This window comes from Platalea leucorodia (assembly GCF_965183815.1).
Source record: "Platalea leucorodia genome assembly, chromosome: 2".
Classification (NCBI taxonomy): domain Eukaryota; kingdom Metazoa; phylum Chordata; class Aves; order Pelecaniformes; family Threskiornithidae; genus Platalea; species Platalea leucorodia.
The window spans coordinates 131,330,509-131,350,996 of NC_138824.1; the positions used below are offsets into that span (position 1 = coordinate 131,330,509).

The following is a 20,488-nucleotide window of genomic DNA, read 5'->3' on the forward strand; positions in this document are numbered from 1 at the left end:
TAATGTCTACATCAGTTAAAATGTCTTAATCAGCTGTTCAATTATTCATCTTTTCTTACTCCATTTATCTTTATCTACTCATTAACTCGGCTGGTGATTAATCCAGCCATGGGATAGGGCTATACAGGGACAAAATGAGCAGTGTAGCGTGGACTTCGATTAATATAAAACACCTGTAGTTATACAATTCACGTAATCTATCTTTTCTAAATTACCCTATACAATGACTGTTCTTAAATGCACAATAATACTCAAAGCCTCGATTAACTATTTGCTAACAGCGGGTTAGTGCCTGCAGAGAGGTTCCCACACGGCACTGGGGATAGACTTTGTTTCGCAGAGCTGTAAGCCGCTCCGACTGTAACCAAATCCCTCCGGGTGTCTGCTAAACCTGGGACTCTTCCATTTTCCAGGGCTGCAACCCATTGCACGCCGGATGAGCCTGGCTAAAAGGAACAGCTCTGGTCAAAAGTTGTGCAACTTAGCAAGCTAGCCAGTAAATATAACTTTACCGTGTAGGTATCGTGTTCGAGCGCGCCGTTTGGTGAGGCTGCCGCTGCCGGGAGGGGGCTGTGTATCTGTTTTCCTACGCAGGGAGGTGAAAACCAGTTAAATAACTACGTGACGACAGGTAAGGCAGTACCGATGGGCAGAGGCCTAGACAACACGGGGAAAGAATATACTAATTGTGATGAGAGGAGCAGCAGCGGACAATGCTGGTGGGCAAAGGCTCTCGAGTTCAGCTGTGGGAAGCAGGCGAGGCCAGGGAGGCAGGAGCCTGTGTACTACAGGGAATCTCAGGTGATGCAGTGGAATCAGAGAAGTGATGGTGGGAGGAGACGCTGGAGGTCTCTGATCCAACCCCTGGCTCAATCGGGGCTCTGTGATTTTGTCCGACCAAGTCTGGAAACCCTCCAAGGGGGGAGATACCGATGCTTCTCTGGGTACTTGCTCCAGCGCTGCATTACCCTTCTGGTAAAAAAGTTGTTCCTGAAGTTCAGCCTGAGCCTGCCAAGCTTCAACGCGTTGCCGTTGCCCCTTATTATATCGCCTGCTACTGTTGAGAAGACTTTGGCTCCATTATCTTTGTAACTACCATCCAGATATTGGTAGGAAAGAAATATGAGCAACTAATACGGGGTGTAAACTAGCTATCGTGCAAGTAACAGAAATATGGTAGAATAACAGTCATCCCTGGTATTGAAATATTCTGGTGTTCAGGACTGATAGAAAGGAAGATAAAAATAGTGCATTAGCATCACATGAGTGATGTTATAGGTTGTTTAGATGAAACTCAGAGAGTTAAAAGAGGCTTTTCTTTGGTGCCGCTCAGAGTGAGCTGTGAACTGCTCAAGTTCATCCCTGGATATGTAGGGAGAGAGCTAATATTAAAAGAGCTAAATCCCAGTAAGAGCTATGCTGCCATGGGGAAACTAACTTCAGAGCTATGGACCAGGGAATAATCTCTCATGACCACAACGAGCCTTTGGCCCATAATTCTCAATATGACAGATGACAAATTCCTTCACAAAACCATCACTGAACCTACAAAAGATTCATTAGTTGTAAATAGCAACTAAGTCATAGAGCAGGTGGTCATCAAAAATAAATCCGGAGCGTGTGATCATAATTTCCTTACACATAAATTAAGCGGGAAGCTAAATAAGAATAGGCCTGCAGTGTACATGCAGGTTTTGTTTCAAAAGAAATTAAACCCCAAGGAATTAAGAAGTCTTTAACGTGGACTGTAGTGGTAAGGAAACTGGATATGGAAGATGCCCAGAATTTCTGCGAGAGATGCAGAGTGGCTGTGGAACTCGCACCCCAAGTAAAGAGGCGAAAACCCCTCTGTAGCTGCCTGGGTGAATGGCCACAAGGTGAAGAGCAGGGAGAGAGATCGGCAAAGAAAACTCTTCTTCACGTGCTTGTAGATATAACGTAACGTCGATCTGGAAAATGGATTTTTAAAAGAAGGGAAAGTTCTTCATATAAGTTAATAACTGAACCAGGAAAAGTGGCTATGCAAGGAGGATGGGGTCAAAAATAAAAATAATTGTTAAATTTAAAGAAATATAAAATAAATATAAATAATAAATACAAATAATAGTCTTCACCCAGGAAAATTATAGTGAAGAGTGGAGCAGAGGAAAGGAGCGTAACGAATATGAGGGTACAGGAACCACCACATCTGATCCGAAAGCAAAGCAAACATTAATGTGACGGAACTAAGAACACAAGCTAAGACTTGGATTTTGCTGGATTTTTTTTTAAACCGTAATAATTTTTATTCTTCAGAAAGCAACAAGGAGTTACAGAGTTCTGCAAAATAACAAACACTGTTCAGATAAACTTCACCTTATCTGTGCTCACTCAGTTTTGGGAGTCGGAGGCCCGGCAAGTAATCCCTCCCTCCAACCCGGACTTAGGGTACGTGTCCCTTTCACCCCTTAAGAATTATTGTCCGCCCCATGTTACTGTATAACACTGATTGGGAATTTCCAGCCCCTTCCTCAAGCCTTTATCCAGAAAGTCTGTTGTTGGCAGCAAATGATGAGCGTACAGGAGCATCGAAATTTGTGGCTCTCCGTGGTTTTACCATGGCCTCTCAGCTCACGTTTCAACAACCCGCTGGCTGAATGCTCTAACCCAGAACAGAGGTTGTGCCACGGACTGAGGTCCACTGTATAAATTCCAATTCAAACCAGAGTCTGCATTTCACTGAGTTCGCTGCGCTCATCCAAATATCTTACTTTGTCAGTAGAAACCAAATAAAATAACCTCTCCATTCCCCTTATGTCTCTGCTCTCCTGTTCTCCTAGCGTCTGAACTGTTTCCTCCTAAAGCATTTGCAGCTGCATCACCTCTTCCACATCCCACTGCCCTTCTCTTCCCACCTCCACTTGCCCATGACACCTACAACCAGGCGGGTCTCCTCTATCCAAACCCGCTACCTTTCCTCTTTCCCATCTTTCTCGCTCTCTTGTCCCGAGCCTTTTTGCCCTGCTCGGACCTCTCTGATTTCCACGATTTCATCATTTCTGGTCCCGTTCTTCCAACAAGCGGAAACACTGCAAAACGCATCAGCCTGGAGCGTGCGGAGTATTGCTCTTGCCCTGCACAAGACGTGGGCAGCACAAACGGGATCAAAGCCGTGAAGGCCTGGAGTGTGTGATCTGGATTGAGAGCAACCTCAGTTGCTGGACATGGGTCCCCTTTTCCAGTTCAGACCCCACCACAGCAAAAGACCTGTTTTGAAAAACACCAAATGCCCAGTTTCTTCTAAGTAAATCTCTCAAGCTGAAATTTAGGAAGAATTTTAGCTTTCCACCAGTCAAGTTACGAGCTTAAACTAGGAGCCTAAGGACCTGCTGAGCCCAAATTGAAGCCTCTCGCCTTTTAACTAAGCCGGTGTTGACCTTACCAAGATGATCAGAGCAGGCAAACTCGGTTCCTTGCAGCTCTCCAAAGCTTCTGCTGACTCTGCTAATGAGCAGGCCCATCAACGTTGAGCAAGCTTGGCATACATCCTCTGATTAATTAAACTGCATCTGACACCAGCCCCCAGCTCTCCGCTACTGTTAAATGTGAGATAAGGTAGAAGTGGCTACCAGCTGGCGTTTGCCAAGTGGGTACGCACCGGTATGCGGGTGATCTCCGCTTCCCTGTACAGCTTTCCCGCTTGCAGGGGCGGGTTAACCAGACTAACCTGAAGACGACTGTGGATTTTCAGCTTCTACTGTATATGCTGAAGGTTTCTTAACCAAATGCGTAGTTTACAGAAGTGTATGTGTATATTGACAGGGGCGAATTTGAACTTCTCTGAATTAACAGCCTGGGTCTCGCCAGCGTACCCTGTAGCAGTACCAGGAGGAGAACGATCCAGTCTCCTAGGCGTTGTACGTACACCCTGGCTGATCCCAGCAGACGGAGGTTGTCACATTCCTATCTCCGACCCGCACTCCGAGCCACCGCGTTCGCAAAGGTTGACTCCGGCACCTTCTGCGCAGGGAAGAAGCAGGATCGGTGGTGATGAGGCTGGAACTGAAGTCACGCGATCGCCAGCAGCAGGGAGACACAAGAGCAAAATCCTCCGGCATGGCCAGAAGGAGGCCAGAAGCGGAGCAGCAGCGGTGCCGGTGACGCTGGCACTGAAGGCAAACCGAGCCCAATTCACACCTAACATAAGCCACGGTTTCAGGGCAGCTACACCAGTTTACAGCAGCTCAGCGGCTGATCAGGCGAGAGACGGTTCACAGGTTGACCTTTTTCATGGCCTCTTACACCCGCCTTGAACACTGACTCACCCTGAGACCCTATCATTTAAGGGTTTTTTTTTTCCCCTCCCCAAATTATCCATAATTTTAAGTGGCTCCATTTTTACGGACCCTGCATAGATACTGGCACCCAATTTTTGGACGTGCGTTTGCAGCTACTCTGGTCTGCAGCTGGGCGCTCAGCATCTTTCCAACGCAGGTACCTGATACGGAAAGGATGAGGCCCTGACGCAGAGGCCAGTCTGGGAAGTCTGGCTGGATGTTCTCACCTCTGCCAACTTCCCTGTGTAAACCACAGTGATTAAATTTAAATTTTATTTTAATTATATTATATAATATATATATAAAATATATATTATATATATTATAAAATTTAATTTAATTTTAACATTGGGGGGCCTGTGTTATATGGGCCTATGTTATATGGGGTGTTTTGAGGATGGATGAGTTTTTGTAAGCAACTTTAAAGGATGGCCAGTTCGTTTTTGCGCAGTGGCTTAAGCCACAGGATGAAGGATCAGAGCATCTGATCCCAGCTTTAACTGCTCCTGGCCCAGCTTAGGTTCCCTGTGTTCATTTGCTTCAGGTTCCTCTGCATAAACCTGGGATGCTATCGGTCATGCTTTCCACAGGATACCTGCGCAGACAAGTTTATTCTCACGTGTAAAGCATTATGAGACTTCCCAGAAAGGATCTCTAGGGACAGAAAACAGAATAGCATTAAAAAATAAATAAATCTGTAACTGCTGCTACTCCTGCTCCTGGGACCAGTTCGCTGTCCCCACAACTCAGACGATACGCTCCTGGGGGTGCGTGTCTGGAGAAGAAAAACATCCTTGTATGGTTATAAATCTCACAGGGACCACTTAAGCCACAAGCGTAGACGAGGACGAGCGGCACTCGGCGTGGTTTCGGTCACCACGCAACTCATGCCTTCGATTACCAAGGGCTCAGCTCAGGCTCATCCGCAACCTTTATGGGTAGGAGAGGGCTCCTTCTCGCACAGCCTGCCTCACCCCACATCTGCACTGAGACTGGGGCTGCCAAGTGCAGCGTCTGTCCGTCCACCCGGGCCGGTTTTCACCTGGCCAGCCCAGGCGAGGAGAGCGGTGGTCCAGGCCAGCAGACGTCCCAGCTCCCGGCGAGGTCCTCCTGCCTGAGATGGTGAGATGAAAGCCAGACCTCATGCCCTGAGCTCGCACTTCTGACTGCCAGCTTAAAAAAGAAAGGGCCGTGAGTCAGCACCGCTGTGGCTGTGCCGAATCAGTTTACGGCCATTTCAGAGGCATCCCACCCCTCACCGCGACGACGGCATTTCTGACCAGTGCCTCTGAAATGGGTTTAAATAGTGTCATAAGACAGGCGCTCTTGGTGACATGCCCGCTTTCCCTCGTCTGTTGCCTCAACAAGCACATTCTGTTTTTAAATTAGTGTATTTATTTGAAAATAACTAAACGCTAATCACTCTTCTGCTCTGTAAAAAAAGAAAAAGTTCTTATACTCCAGCCCAACTGAAGCAAACGTTATCCGTGCTGTTACCGAATAGGTTGCCAAATGCCTTTTCTTTTACAGAAAAAAAAAAAAAATCATCTTTCTTTGACAAATTGTTTACAATTGCTTACAATTTGCAATTTACAATTGCAAAATGGAGTAGGTAAGGCATTCTAAGAATGTCTTAAAATATTTTTGATGGCTTTAATGGATTTTTAAATAAAACAGAGAAAGTTACTAACCGAAAAATATAAAAAGTCAATTGAACTCCTAAAACTTTTTACTATTTGGTTATTTCTAACAAAGAGGAAGTTTGTTTGCTTTGGTTTGGTTTGAATGTTCCCATGAGCTCAGCTTTAGGCTTGCGCTCAAACGCTGTGCTAACTAGGCGCGCCTGCCTGCATCGGGGCCCTAAATGATGGTCTGTGGCCGTGCCTGAGTCCGAATTAATTCACTTGACTTTGGGGGCTCCTTTTCTTTTGCCCACGTCTCGGAACAGGTTAGCAAGCCCTAGGTCTGCCAGGCAGGACGGCACTTGCCTGTGCTCCCAGAACTTGGCTTTCCAGCCCAAACGAAGGTGTTTCAGACCTAGTCGAGCTAGGTACGTTAACTGCTCTTGCTCCTCTCAGGGACATGGCACAGGAGCAGCAGCCTACCTTCAAGGTTGCCAAGATGCTCTTTCAAACGAGATCCTTATTGCTTTCTCCAGGGTGCTGTATTAAGCAAGGAACAGAATCATAAACAAAGCACGTGATATCGGTGAGCAGTGGATGAAGTTTTAGCAATTAAATTAATGCAGGGGGGGGGAAAAAAAAGATGCAGGATGTTCCAAACGCGGCCGGGGAGAAGCCAGTTTTGTACGTCCAAAGGAGAGTTGGAAGCAACAATCTTTGCACCCAAATTCCCCCATCTTCTTTGCAAGGGCCCTGAACGGAGCGTGGCAGAGGGGAAGCGGGTTGTTCAGACTCTGCGCTTGAAAGTAGAAACCAAAGTCTTTTGAGTCTGCTCTCGAGACTCGCACATGCCTGTCAGCAGCACGGGGTCCGTCTTGGGCTCCACTTGGTAGAAGGGACAGTTCTTCAGGTGCTCCGACATGCACGCCACGTCGTTGCGCCGCCATTTGTGAACTCTGGAGAACAGGCTGCTGAACTGCCAGATCTAGCGCGGGGACAGGGCGAGAAATCGGGGAGAGAAAATGGGAACGTCAGTAAAAATAGAAGAGGATTTAAAAAATATCTATATATGCTTGCAGTGGGTGTGCATTACTCGTACCGGACAGGCTAGCGAGCATCTGATTGTGCAGGGCTGGCATAACAAGTGAAAATGGGGTCCGTGTTGTTATGTACCTCACACTTGCTGGTTTTGCTGCTTTAGTCATCACCTGCCATTTTTAACAGGAAAGTATCTTCCTACAGTTTCTGTGCCAAGCCAGTGCGGGGCATGAGGAAATCCAGAACATCCGACCACCGCGCCTCTCCAGAAAACTCCATCGCACGTACGGCGTGACCCAAGATGTTTATAGCTGCAGCCAAGATGTTTATAAAGCAGAGTGATTACAGCATGCTTGTGTGATGTGTATCTCGAAGGAACCTGGCTTCAGAAAGACCTTCCAAAGCATCCATCAGCAACTTCAAAGTAATGAACACTACAATGCTGCTGTTATTCACCCCACCCCAGAACACGCCTGGGAAATCTAAGGTTAAAGTTATTCCTAGAGGAGGTAAAAGCTTGTAAAAAACAGAAATGGGTAGTTAAAATTTTCCGATTCTGTCTGCAGTGATACCACGTACCGTTTAGTGATATACTAGCATGTAGTGGTAAGACTGTGATTAAGTCATTTTAATATTTGCTGTGTACCACTAAATCAAATGAATTTTTAAAGTTAGAAAAGACGACTTCTCCCTAAAAATGTTTCTTCCTGTGGAAGAAGGGCAGTATGTGCTACACTTAAGATTACCTGGCCCTGTCCTAGTCCTAAGTAATCATAGCTATCATACACGGCAGTCAAGAAATTCGGACTAATTACAGAATGTTTTTGGCAGAGACTGTGCGTTGGAAACAAGATTCCTGTGTGGTCGGTACAGAAAGCTGACATGGAAAGGGTTAGACTGTCCTTAAATTCAATGCTGCTGGTTTGAAATTGCTCTACAATAACTGAAGTTAGTTGCTATACGATTGCTCAGCTGGAATTTCTTCCTTTTACTGAAGGAAGCCACATCCTTCAGTAAATTATTTCAGTGGTTAATTCCTGTTTTGGATTGCGCTAATTCAACTTGCAGCCACCAGACGTTGTTACACAGATTTTGAATTCACCATGCCTCATGCTTTCTCTTAATAAAGTCATACACTGCTAAGCTTCCATTTGATAAGAATCAATAGGTGGAGATCTTCAGGGGTCTGCTTGAAAGCCAGGTCCTTAGATCATTTCTGGGAGTCTTCCCTGGATCTCTAAATTATTTGTTCCTAGATCTCTGTCTTGCCTGCTCCGTCATGCTGGAGTTTCTCATGTCATTCTTTCAAACAGTTTTACGTTAGAGCAGCTGCATGGCTACCAGCTAGAAGAAAACCTGTCATAACTATTGTTCAACTAGGGCTTAGGCTGAGCTATGGTTACATATTTCTTTCTGACTGCCTAAACAACCAACAGGGTGGTAATTTTCCAGCACAAACAGCGGGAGACCAGCAGGAGGCTTCCTATCCCCGTGCTGCTCCCTCAGGGGCTCACAACCCAATGCGTCAGGCCCTCATGGCAACCCTGTGACCTGCTGATCGTGAAAGCCCTCGGGGGCTGATGCCAATGCCTGAGCTCTTTTCACAGCCACCTCTCCTTGTTCTTTACCTTTTTGGCATTTTTCTAAAGCGTGTTTGAGTTTTGACATATCCTAGATCGTCTTCTAAAGAACCAAAAAAAAGCACAAACTTCAAGTTCTTCAGAAATCCATGTGTAACCCTTAAATATCAGGAATTCTCAGTTCCCAGTGCCTAAAGACGGTGCACATGCAAACAGGTTACCCAAGGCAAGCTTGGGTGGGGACGGGCAGCTAGTCACAAGATGTCCATTTACACCTTCCTGCCTTTGCTAGATGTACTGCATTTTACAGCCCTGACAGTCGTGGCGCAAACTACATCCTCACGAACCTTCCCCACATCTGCACGCTTACGTGCAGCATCCCTTGCTACGCCTGTGTTTTATCTGGAGAGAACCCATGGCTGTCTTTTCCCCAGTGTCACAGTCACTTGCCTTTTTGCGAGCTCTCCACGAAGTACCGCCATGGGAATATCTTCTTTTCTCCCAGACCAGCAGGACCATTCCCCTCTCTTGAAGAAGAGTGGCACAGATGTCCCTCATCAGCACCGACACTTGCGATAGCTGAGATAAACTGAAGCTGTCCAGGAACCCCGCGATGTACTTGAGCACTTCCACTGGTAGGCTGCTCAGCGAGTCCTTATTTCTCCCTCGATTAGCCACTGTGGAATTGCACTTCCCTGACTCAGCAAGAAGGGTGTCCACCTCTGGCTTAATAGCAAATGTCTTGAGAGGCTTGCTGTATATAACCTTGGCCTTGAGTCCATCAGGGCGGAAGGGATTTTGAACAAAAGTACATCCCAGGTAGGCCAGCGGGCAGCGATGCTGGAACCATCCGTCCAGACATGACTGGATATCAGCGTGCACGTTCTTGAAGTGGGACGGGAACTCGTCTCTCCTGAAGAAATGACTGCAAGTGAATGTGAAAGCTGAACTGCTTTTGTTGTGTCTTCTGGTTACACATTCAGTGTAGAGCTCCACGTGGAGTTCTGGTGGGCTTTTTTCATCCAGAATATCTGCTAGAACAGCATTGGAGGAGAAGGGCTCCAGAGGAAAGCTGTATGTCTGTGTTGCAAAATCCACAAAGAGTCCATCGATACCCCTTGCTTCAGAGATCTCGTGGCCTTTCAGCTCTTTTTCCAGTGCACACAGCAGCGTGGCTTTAACTATATTTGCCTTCGGTAGTTCTTCTACGTTTATTCCCAGTTCTGAGGTATCCACTGACTTATCTGAAGTTGGCATCTTGTGGCCCAGTGCATCTCCTAGTCGTGCTCTTTTGCCGCAGTAACTAACTGGCACTTTGAAGGTGTAGACAGTCTTCACCTCCTGAGCTTCCAAGTTCCCATAGACGAAGTCTTTTTCTTTGGGAGTGCAAGCAGCTAGCTGGCCAAAGCGGATGAGCATTCCCCCGTGATGTACCAGATACATGTTGTAATCACCGACACCGACTTCCTTCTTCAGCCTCTCCAGGACCCCTTCTTGCCAGGGAGCCAGTCCTGTCATTTCTCTGTGGGGTGTTACTTCTTCAGGCTTTTGGTCCTTTGCCTCTTCTGCACCGTCAGGTACCTCCTTTGCCTTCTCGGTGGAGCTGGCAGCATGAGGGGCTGACGCTGTTTTCTTGGAAGCCTCCTCCGTCTTTTGTCCTGTGCTGGCTGCTGAGCCCGTTACCTTGCAAGCCAGGAGCTCTTTGCTGAAAATGTTCTCCCAGGTTTGGTAACTCCCCAGATCCATTCCCTCTTTGTCCTTTGCCAAATCTTCACGCTCACGTTGGCTGAGCTCGGACAACTGGTCATCGCCCTCTTGGGAACCACAGGCTACTCCTCCCACAGCACCTTCTTCCCCACCCATGGCTTCGTCCATTAGCTCTTCCACTTCATCCTTTTTCCTCCACTCTGGAAACAAGTCAGCTATTTTCAAAGTCCTGAAAAGTATCTTCTGGTCTCTGAGCGCCAAGGCTGTGTCCAAACACTCTTCGTTCAAGGTCTCCTTCATAATGTTCTCGTGGAGGGTTGTGTCTGAATCCACGTTTGGCCAGCGATTCCACTCCATCGAGCAGCAGACAACGCTGGCCGGACAGACCTGGAGGTGCTTCGCCAGCTTGAAGCGGGCCATGGAAAAAGGGCAGCCATACGCCGAGTTGAGGCAGGAGACCTGCTCTAAGGGACAGAGCAGTTGGTGCTCCTCCTCCTTGCACATGTGGAAGGTGGCCCCGCAGTGCAGGCGGCAGCTGATCACCATGCAGGAGATGGAGGGCTCAATCGGCGCGCGGCAGTGCCGGCTGAAGCATTGCTCGCAGTGCCTGTGCTGCCCAGGGGGAGCTTTCTGAGCCCGGCGCTGTGGGTAGCAAAGACAAGAAGACAAGAGTTACTGCCTGAAGGAGCCAGGATGGCCACAGACCCTCCGTGCCCGCGCTTGGTTTCTCCATGTTAGGTGCTCACGTGCACTTCTAGCGGGAATAAGGCTGGGGGCAAACGACTGCCAGCTCCATACGGTCACGTATCGGCACGGATCCCCGCGGTACAGCATGGCCTGATAGCAGCACAGATAGAGATAAGGGCCTCACTCCTTAGCCCAGCAGAGGCAGCCAGGGTTTGGGAGTGAGCTGTTTTCTCTCCCGGTATTTACACTGGGTCTATCTATGCCAAGCTGCTGAAATCAAGACTGCCAGAGGCACGGCGAGGGACCTTCCCACTTCCTCAATGCTGTTTGAGTAGGGAAGATGACGTTTCTTTTTCATCTCTAGAAAAATTAGCTGGTTGTTTGGCCTATGTGTCTTGTTATCCCCCCATGAAGACATCAACGTTGCACAAACGAACCTCCCTTTGCTCTGCACCAGCGAGGCTGAGAGCGAGGATTATCTTCACGATCCCAGTTCCCAGTGTGGAAACCAGCCTGGGTAAAGGCTAATTTGCCTGGCCTTCCTTGCTCTGCTTTCCTGATTGACCCTTACGCTCCTAGATGATGCCTGCACAGAGACTGCGGGGGACTTCCCTTCAGGCAGGTTTTTTGCTACTTCTACTTTCAGGTGTCAAAACCTGGAACAAGTTGAGGTTGCCAAAGCAAATATTTCAGAAATTTCAACCAGCTTTATTATATAAACGGGCTAAATGTTTTCTTAAGGAAGACCGCATTTCCGTTCTCACACTTCCATATTAATGCAGTGTCAAAATATATACAATTTTTTTCTCTCCTCCCCTTAAAAGCCTTTGATATAAAAAGGACACACAATTTTTCCGAGGCCCAACAACAAAAAGCAGAAGTACAAGAACGTGATGTGTGAAGATCCTTATATAAAAAGTTATCACTGCCAGATTACTAGCTTTGTGTCACAACGAACCATTGCCTTTGCTTTCATTATTGTGTTTTTCGTTCTTTCCCAGTAAGTCAATTAAATCAGTTTAACGTAAAAATAATGCACTTATGAGGCCTGCTTCCAAAAGTTCGCAGTTCCCCTTGCTCATAATATCTCTACCTTTGCAATAATTGTAAAGAATCTAAGAACATAAGAAACGACGTTCTGGGGCAGACCAGTGGTCCACCCAGCCCAGCAGTCTTCTTCAACAATACCCGTAAGGGATGCGGTTTAGGGGGAACACGTAGGACCTCCTGTGGTCCTTTCCCCTCATGCACAGTTGTTGGATTAGAGAACTAGAGGCGGCTCGGCCACTACTTGGAGCTACTTCCCTGAATGCCTTCAACTGGTATCAGCAACTCGGCCCAAAGAAGAGCTGCTGCAAGTAGAAAAGTCCCAACTTCTGACTCTCTGCTCCTTGCTGCAGGGACTGCATTCCAGCTTGGTTCAGCCTACTGCGAATCTTTGGGGAAGGGAAAAAGCTAATGATAAGCAGGAACTGGAGTTCTGTTTCCAAACAGGACCCAGGGCGCTTTTTTTTTGTGTGTGAAAATGAAAAAAAAGCTTTTTGACAAGTCTTCCCACCGCACTTCCCATGCGGTAGGAACTACCACAGGCCCAGCAGACTCTCATTTGGCTCTGGGAAAAAATAGACATTGTTAGTAAAATAATTCCGACTCTTTTTTTTTCTAGGGTTAAAGAAAATGCAGTAGCATCATTTACCTAGATGTGAGTGCTTTTGCAACCCCAGGCTTAAGTGACCTAGCCCTGAGGAGGGCTGTGCTGCAGAGGAGTTAGGCTTAGGCTCAAGCTCAAGGGGAAGAGACACTACGTGAAGCTGCTTGGCCTCTCTTTCTTGAAGGTACTGCCTTAACTTCTCGTCTTTCACACTTTCACACCCCGGCAATGGAAGTCACAAGCAACGCCGGAGAAGGAAAGGTGTCTGGGAAAGGCAACGCATGTGGGTTCTTGGAGTCCACAAGACCACATGCTCATGTTTGAGTTTCATAGAATCACAGAATCACCAAATTGTTCAGGTTGGAAAAGACCTTTAAGATCATCGAGTCCAACCGTTAACCCAGCGCTGCCAAGGCCACCACTAAACCATGTCCCCAAGCACCACGTCTCCCCGGCTTTTAAATCCCCCCAGGGATGGGGACTCAGCCCCTGCCCTGGGCAGCCTGGGCCAGGGCCTGACCACTCTCTCCATGAAGAAATTTTTCCTAATACCCAACCCAACCCTGCCCTGGCGCAGCTTGAGGCCGTTCCCTCTCGTCCCAGCGCTTGTTCCTGGGGAGCAGAGACCGACCCCCCCGGCTCCAGCCTCCTTTCAGGCCGTTGCAGAGAGCGATGAGGGCTCCCCTCAGCCTCCTCTTCTCCAGGCTGAGCCCCCCCAGCTCCCCCAGCCGCTCCTCGTATGTCCTGTTCTCTAGACCCTTCCCCAACTTCGTTGCCCTTCTTTGGACATGCTCCAAAATCTGATGTCCATTAATTGCTCAACACATCTTCGTTCCATCCTTTGTGACTTCCAGTGCTGACCACTACATCTTTACACCTCCTAATGAATCGACCCCATTCCCCCTCGGTCCTGCAGAGCAAAGGAACATGTCCTTGACGGTCCCTTTACCTGGGGACAAACTTACACTCTGACGTATAAGGCTCAGGCACCTTCACCTTTGTTTGCGTGGAAAGAACTCGAGACAGCAATGCAGAAAAATAATATTTTGTGAGTAGCCATTATAACATTCTGCCTTGTCTTGGGAAGCACGGGCTTCTGCACAGGGGTGACACCAGGGTGCTGGCCAGGGTGGCCCCAGCCACATCCAGCCCTTAAATACGCGTGGTTTAGGGTGGCATCTGTCCTGCTTTAGGCTGTTTTAGTTCCATCTACTTTTATGCAGCTCAGCGAAGCAGGAGATAGAGATGGATTTATTGCACATTGGCAGCATCCTTGCTGCTCTCATTCTTGTAACATTTTGCTGCAAATATAATCTCTAAAAATAGTCCCAGCTATGACTTGCATAAGGTCAGAGGAAGGCTGGGTACATTACACCGCAACAAAAACATGAACCCGTGAACAATACTTTCCACTGCAAAAGTAACTCTCGGAGAGAAATAATTGATAAATAAAAATACATCAGAGGCACAGGCCTTATGGGTCTCCAAAACACAGAAAGGACTGATTGCAAAGTTTCTGGAGAGGAGCCTGCTTTCGCACTGCTGTGTGCTGAAACGAACCCCATCTGAATCACGTGTAGAGAAAGAAAATACACGCTTGGTTTATGAAAAAAGTGACCCTGTCAGAGCATTCAGGGCCAGAATCAGTCTTCATCAATATTCAGGTATTTTTTTTAGTTGAGTGTACCTCATCTCTAATCTGTATATGCTGTTCTTTTCAGACAAATGATTTCTATGCCTCTCTTCTCACGGTCAAATCGGTGAAGCTGGAGGACAGGAAGAAGGGACAGAAAATTCTTCTGGTATTTATCAAGGTTTGAATGCTGCTGCTGTTCTGACAGGCCGGTAATCAGGAGCTCTGTATTTTAACTGATGATCTAGCTGGCTCTGCGGTTTCGTTGATGGTATTATTGTCAGTACGCAAACCACGACTTTCAAAAGGCTGAGCGGAAAGTTTACAAATTCTTGCCTCGGGAAGTTTGGTACCTGGCATCCCGAGGCAGGCGACACACGGATATCTCAGGGGAGGAAACGTTTCTCTAAACCTGTGCACTTCTTGTTTCCCTGCAACTTGCAAAATTTCCTACGAGCTGGGTTGGGGAAAAAAAAAGGAAAACAGAAATGCTCACTTGAATCATGTTCAAGCTACTGTGGAAAGAAAGGATGCAAATTACAGTCCACAGTCTGTCCACTTTGGTAAATCTTTATTTTTAGACCGTCATGCCGGCAAATCAAGTAAGGTTTAAAAATATACGGCTGCTATTTTAACTGCAGATATGTCTGCGTCTGGAGCAGGTCTGCTCAGTCACAATAACTTGCAGTTTATAAACCAATTGCAATTTATTTTCAGTAAATGTAGATTTAATTCACTTGCAGTCCATGAGCCAAAGCAATGCAACTGTTTTCTTATTTGGTATTAGCTATATGTGACTGATCATGGCGTACTGAGGCTACACATCATGTCTGAGCTCTCGGCGCAGAATCGAGGGATGCCTCCCGTTTGAAAGAGCCATCAAAAAGGGCCACCAGAAGCCCCAGGTGATTCCCCTGAAGAGCGCCTCTGAGATGAGACTGCAAACGAACACAAAACGATCTTTCCAACATTTACGACGTGATAAGGAGCTCTTAAAAAAAAATCTCAGGAAAGTTTGCATCCAAACGCTGGAGCCAAGAATGTTAAAAAGCTACATATAATGTTACAACAGAAAAGTATTTTCAAGGAATGGGAATACTTTTGGTGAAGTGTATAGGGCAGATAGGAGATAGATACTCTCTATTTCTTTTAATCCTTCTTACCCAGTATGTGGCGTTTATCTCATTTTTATCATCATACTTAAATCCTGAGGTGAATACAGAGTTATTAATTTCCTCATAGGGTTTTTCAATATATTTGCTATCTCAGTATCTGACTTTAGAAAGTATCTTTAGTTCACAACCAGTAATGAATTTATCTTTGCGGTACTAGAGGTGCACTTGAGGATAAAAGATACTATTATTTCTATTTGGCAGATGTAGAATTAAAGTACAGAAGGATGAAAAGAAATAGAATTAAATATAATATTTTATATAAATAAATGTATATGTATATACACACCGAGCATGGAGATGCTCGGGTTCTGATGTTTCACTTGCAGTTGCATGCCTCCTGCACAAAAACCCTGGCAGAGCCAGCTGTAGAATCACATTTTCTAGGAGAGCATTTAAGTCTCCTTACACTAGAGATTTTCTTCTCTTTTCGTGCAGCGTTCTTCCTCAACCCCTACAGACTTAACAACCTCAGCGAGAAATCAGGCTTGGGTCTCCTGTTGCTACACAGATATATTTATTTCTTGGAGCTGAGGAAGAAAACGCTACGCCATTGGAAACCGCACCATACCGCATTTGTACATGAGTCTCAGGAGCTTAATTTTTCTAAAGTCCTGCCCTTCGACAGAAAATAAAAAGCAAACCCAAGAATGCCAGCACCTGGAATCACGGTGACTCCTAAGTGAGTCAAGCCCCACATCTTGACACCCACAGCAGGGACAGCTACAGCTTGAGCGACCGCCGTGGCGTTAGGCATAGCGGGTCACTGTCCTTCATCAACAGCGCTAATAAATTTCTAGCAAGCATGTGCAAGACATAGTTTCTTTGAGGCTCAGACCTTGAAGAAGTTCACATGGGTTTTATAGGGGCACTTTGATTCCAGGACAACCCTTCTGGTGAACCCCCGGTATAAGACATGCAGAGTGAAAGGGTTTTCCGTGAGACAACCGACCCGTTAGATAAGCCCAAAGATGGAAGGATGAGGCTGTGACAATTAGGGAGCTACTCCCCGTATTTTCTAGCTGGGGATCAGCTGGTTGAGCCTGTGGTGTTTCATGGCAATAACCGCAGGTTCAGAGTTACTGAACAGGTTGGAATTGCTTTATACTGAAAAAAAATGCTTTCAAATGTCAGGGATGGAGTAGGTCCACAGTAGAGTGCATCAGTCAGGCGTGTTCCTTGCTCTCCTTTCAGAGCACGCGTGCTGCTCAGGTGCCCGCAGCAGCACATCAGCTGCTCTCCAGCACCCTAAGCCTGGCGTGCAGGACCGTGGAGCTCAAGAGAAGCTGTCGCACCAGCAGGCCTCCCCCTCGCCCGGTCAATCTGCAGCATGGGCGCAGTAAAGAGGCACCGAAACTCGCTAGTGCAATTTCTGCCCAGAGCGATGGACTGGTGCTGTTACGGGAGGAGCAGGGGAGAGTTCTGAGCAGCGAGGCGCGGGTAACACGGGGCACTGCTGGTAGAGACCCCGCGCCGCACTCCCCGCTGTGAGATCAGCAATATTTCTTGCTCCTCCCTGTCTGGCGCAACATAGCCATGGCTCACCTGAGACAAAATTGCGGGTGCTGACGTGGTCCCCGGGGCTGGCGGCAGCCCGGCAGCAGGGTCTTGTGCTGGGCAGGTTGGGGAGTCGTGTGGGAGACAGGCAGGGCAGGGAGAAGGGGGAGCTGGGGCATGGAGCTGCTCTGCTGCTCCTTGTGCGTGTGAGGGTCCCTGTTCGGTCCTTGGGAGGGACACAGCCAGGCAAACTCTCACTTTGCATCCATAACGGGGAAAAGCGTTTGGTTTTGGTGTGAGTTCAGCAAGAGTTTTAAAATAACAGGTTCCAGTTTAGTTGCAGTTTGAGGGGAAAAAAAAAAAAAAAGAATGGTCCAAACTGTGTTTTTTTTCTTTGAGCTCAGGTTCTGTTTTATGCTCTGGCACCAATCTCATTACCATACTTTTCTGAAAACTTCTTGAGATAACCAAGTGAATGGTTTTAAGCAAAGCAAAAGAAACCCAGCCCAAGGCAGATGCCCTGCATAGAGAGTTTCAGAGCTATTGCTCAAGGTCTAAGTCGTAAAAACAAAAGAGAAAAGATTCCGGAATAAAAATTGCGAACCAGCCGCAACTCTAAATGGTACAGTAGTACCTCTAACACTTGTGATTCTTCCTTCATCATCTTGTTACTCAGTCTGGCCTGCAAACACACAGTTTGCAGTCTGAATCTACAAAACTCAGTGGATTTTAAGTCTCAGCATTTTTGCCAGAAGATTGCTCTTGCCTCTCCTCTGCCCCTTACTGTATCTCCTTGTCTTACTTCTCTCTGAGTTTCTTGAAAATTACAGAAATTGAGTTTTTGATTTATCATCTGTCCTGCTACTGATGCTCCCTTCTTAGAATCAGCATCTTAGTTTTTTAAAACCCCAGATACAGTGCTGCAAACTATGGCTAATCCACTGAATATATTACGGAGGGGTTTTTTTTAGAGTAGCATGTTACAGAAGCGTTCACAGTTACCAGCTGCCTCTGTTTTCGGGTGTCATTTAAGACATCTTGTGTCTGATTATTCTACTTCATCTTAATTACTAAGGCTGTTTTGGAGACGTCTTGATTTTCGTAGCTCGCTACAGTAACCGTTGCATCGCATAAGGTTTGGCCAACAAAGACTCCAACTCTATTTACAAAGCCTTACCTTAATCATAGAGCCCCCGTGCGTGCACCGAACACTTGCTCTCCTGGTTGTGCTCAGCTGGGTTGAAGCGAGGTGGGGAAGGGAGACCTGCAAGCAAAGAAAGAGGAGAGAATGGGAGGACACGGAGCAAGCCCAGGCAGAAACATCAAGGAGTTTTGAGATGTTAAAAATAAAACCCGTGCATGTGACCGTGTAGCTCAGCTTACAGAGCAGTCTCTTCCACTGTATTCGTTAACACTCTCACTTCTGGAGCGATACTTCACAGAGAAGATGGGAGCGGCAGGACCAATAATACTCCGTGCCCCCTGCATGAGAGGAAAAGATCAAAACCCCTTCCCAGAGCCCTGTATCAGCTCCCTGCCGCTCTCTGACGGAGGTTTGCCCTTTACGACTTAGCTCCCCTCGGTGCCCACGCCAGTTTGCGGTCTCTGCCGCCGGAGCTGTCGCCGTGCCCCCAGCTCCCATCGCCACCCACTCTCGCCGCTGGCGCAGACGGCGACGGCGGGTTCCTGAGCTGCCTGGGCAGGGGTGGGCAGAAGGAGAGCGGGAATGGCCCAGAGCTGAGTGGCCGGGCAGATCTGCCCGCTCGCCTCCCAGGGACCCCCGGGAGACCCCCGGCTCCGGCCCCTCCGCAGCGACAGGGTCCTAGCAGCCGCTGGGAGGAAGCCTGAAGGGTGCAGCTCCCTGTGTCACCCCCTCCTCAGCCAAACCTGAGGAGGCAAAGGCCAGCAGTCACGTTTTACCGTCAGCATGGACCCACTAAAGCATTTCACGGCGAGTACCCTGAGCTTCGTGGTGAGCGCAGACGCAGGGGTACTGCTACACCTCAGTGAGGTGCAGGGGTGCAGATGGCGGGTGCTCACCCCTCCTGGCTGCCAAGACGGCTCTCGTCACCCTGCTGCCGCGCGCGACCACTTTTCACCACCTCAGAAACACAGAACAACAGCTTTTGGCTGTGGCGGTGGCGGCTCTGAGACCCTAAGTCACGATGAACTTGTTGCTTTGCCTTATCTTTCTCTTTCCCTATCTGCGAGTCCCCAGCGACTCTCATCGTTTGAAACAGTGCAGGCAACTGTGTTTTCATTTTTAGGGCTGAACAAAATGTCAGTAGGTGACAACCAAGGCTTGCTGGTGCCAATCGTAATTTAGTAGTGCTAAATATGGTTAGCAGTCTGGCTCTGCGGCCTTTTTTAGATAGGGCTGTATTATCGCGATACCATTTTCTGTCATCCCATTGCACTGGGGAAAGCAGGGGCCGGTCGTAATATGCCTCAACCTGAATTTCACCCAGTCACAACGTGATCCCTGTCCGCTTCCACCCCTCACCCCCCCCAGTTCAGGGTCATTCTTCAGCCTTCCATGTTGTCGTCGTGTGTTTAGACTGTGTTTAAAAACACGCTGCTTGCGTGCCTCACTTTTATACGAAGTAAAAAAAATTATTCTCAAAATTCTGTATTACGGGTTTAGGAGTAAACTCCCTCCAGCTGAATTAACCCAGATTACTAAAATACTTAGGGCTTCAGAAGTAGCTGTTGTCAGAAATGAAGCTACCTTTCTGAGGTCAACCTGGTTTTAGATCTCCAGGCTTCCAGACAGTCTGAACTCTGGTGGTGCTTTTTACTGCTGCCACGTGTTGGCTGGCGATCCCGCGGGGGCAAGCAGCCTGCCCTGGGCCTGCATCGCTCTCTTCGGTACCCGGCCTCGCAGCCTCACGTAACACAAGCCCCCAGGCTTCACAAATCCTTGCCCGCAGGCAAAAAGGCATCATCTGTGGTGGCCTTTTAGGGCAGGGTATCGCAAGACGTGCAGAATGAAGGTAGTTCACCATCCCTGAAAGTGCGGATATGGTGGAGAGAAGGGAAGCAGAAGAGTGAAGGCGATGGGAAACGGGAATTCCTGCGGCACACCGTTGTATTAGCTCAGCTGCGCCCGAAACCGGACTCTCGGCAAAAACGGGAGAACTTGCGGATCGCTGCCGTCCTGACCTGTGCTGATTTGATTCGAGGTATCTCAGGAATGCCAGCCAATAACGTAACCAGACCTCCTGCTGCAGTACAGATGTGCTTACTGGTAGGGTGCGGGAAACGTGAAATCTCTGGAAGAAAAGTGGAACCGTTCTTTATTTTTTGATGCAAATGCTTTTGGGAGAAAGCTGCTGCCTGTCTACTTTAATCTCCCTTATCTCAATTCTGTGAGTAGAAACACTGTGCTATATAGAAGCCCTATGAAATATACCTATCTATATGTGTATGATACGTCTATTTATGTATACGTATACGTATACGTATACGTATATGTATACGTATACGTATATGTATACATATGATATGTATACAAATATACTTATCTATCAATATGGGAAAATCGGGCCAGATCTGGTAGCCTGAGAGAGGTGAGGCTGCTGCAGC

At 47.6% G+C, this 20,488-nt stretch overlaps 1 protein-coding gene across 1 annotated transcript; it reads right to left on the reverse strand.

The window, feature by feature from the left end:
* Window positions 1–6,716: 6,716 nt before the first annotated feature.
* Window positions 6,717–10,935, reverse strand: FBXO40 (F-box protein 40; the record flags this gene model as incomplete). The annotated part of the gene is made up of 2 exons (XM_082336794.1): window positions 6,717–6,923; window positions 9,007–10,935. Coding segments are annotated over 2 exons (2,127 nt in total), but the record flags the coding sequence as incomplete, so codon positions are not given.
* Window positions 10,936–20,488: the final 9,553 nt, after the last annotated feature.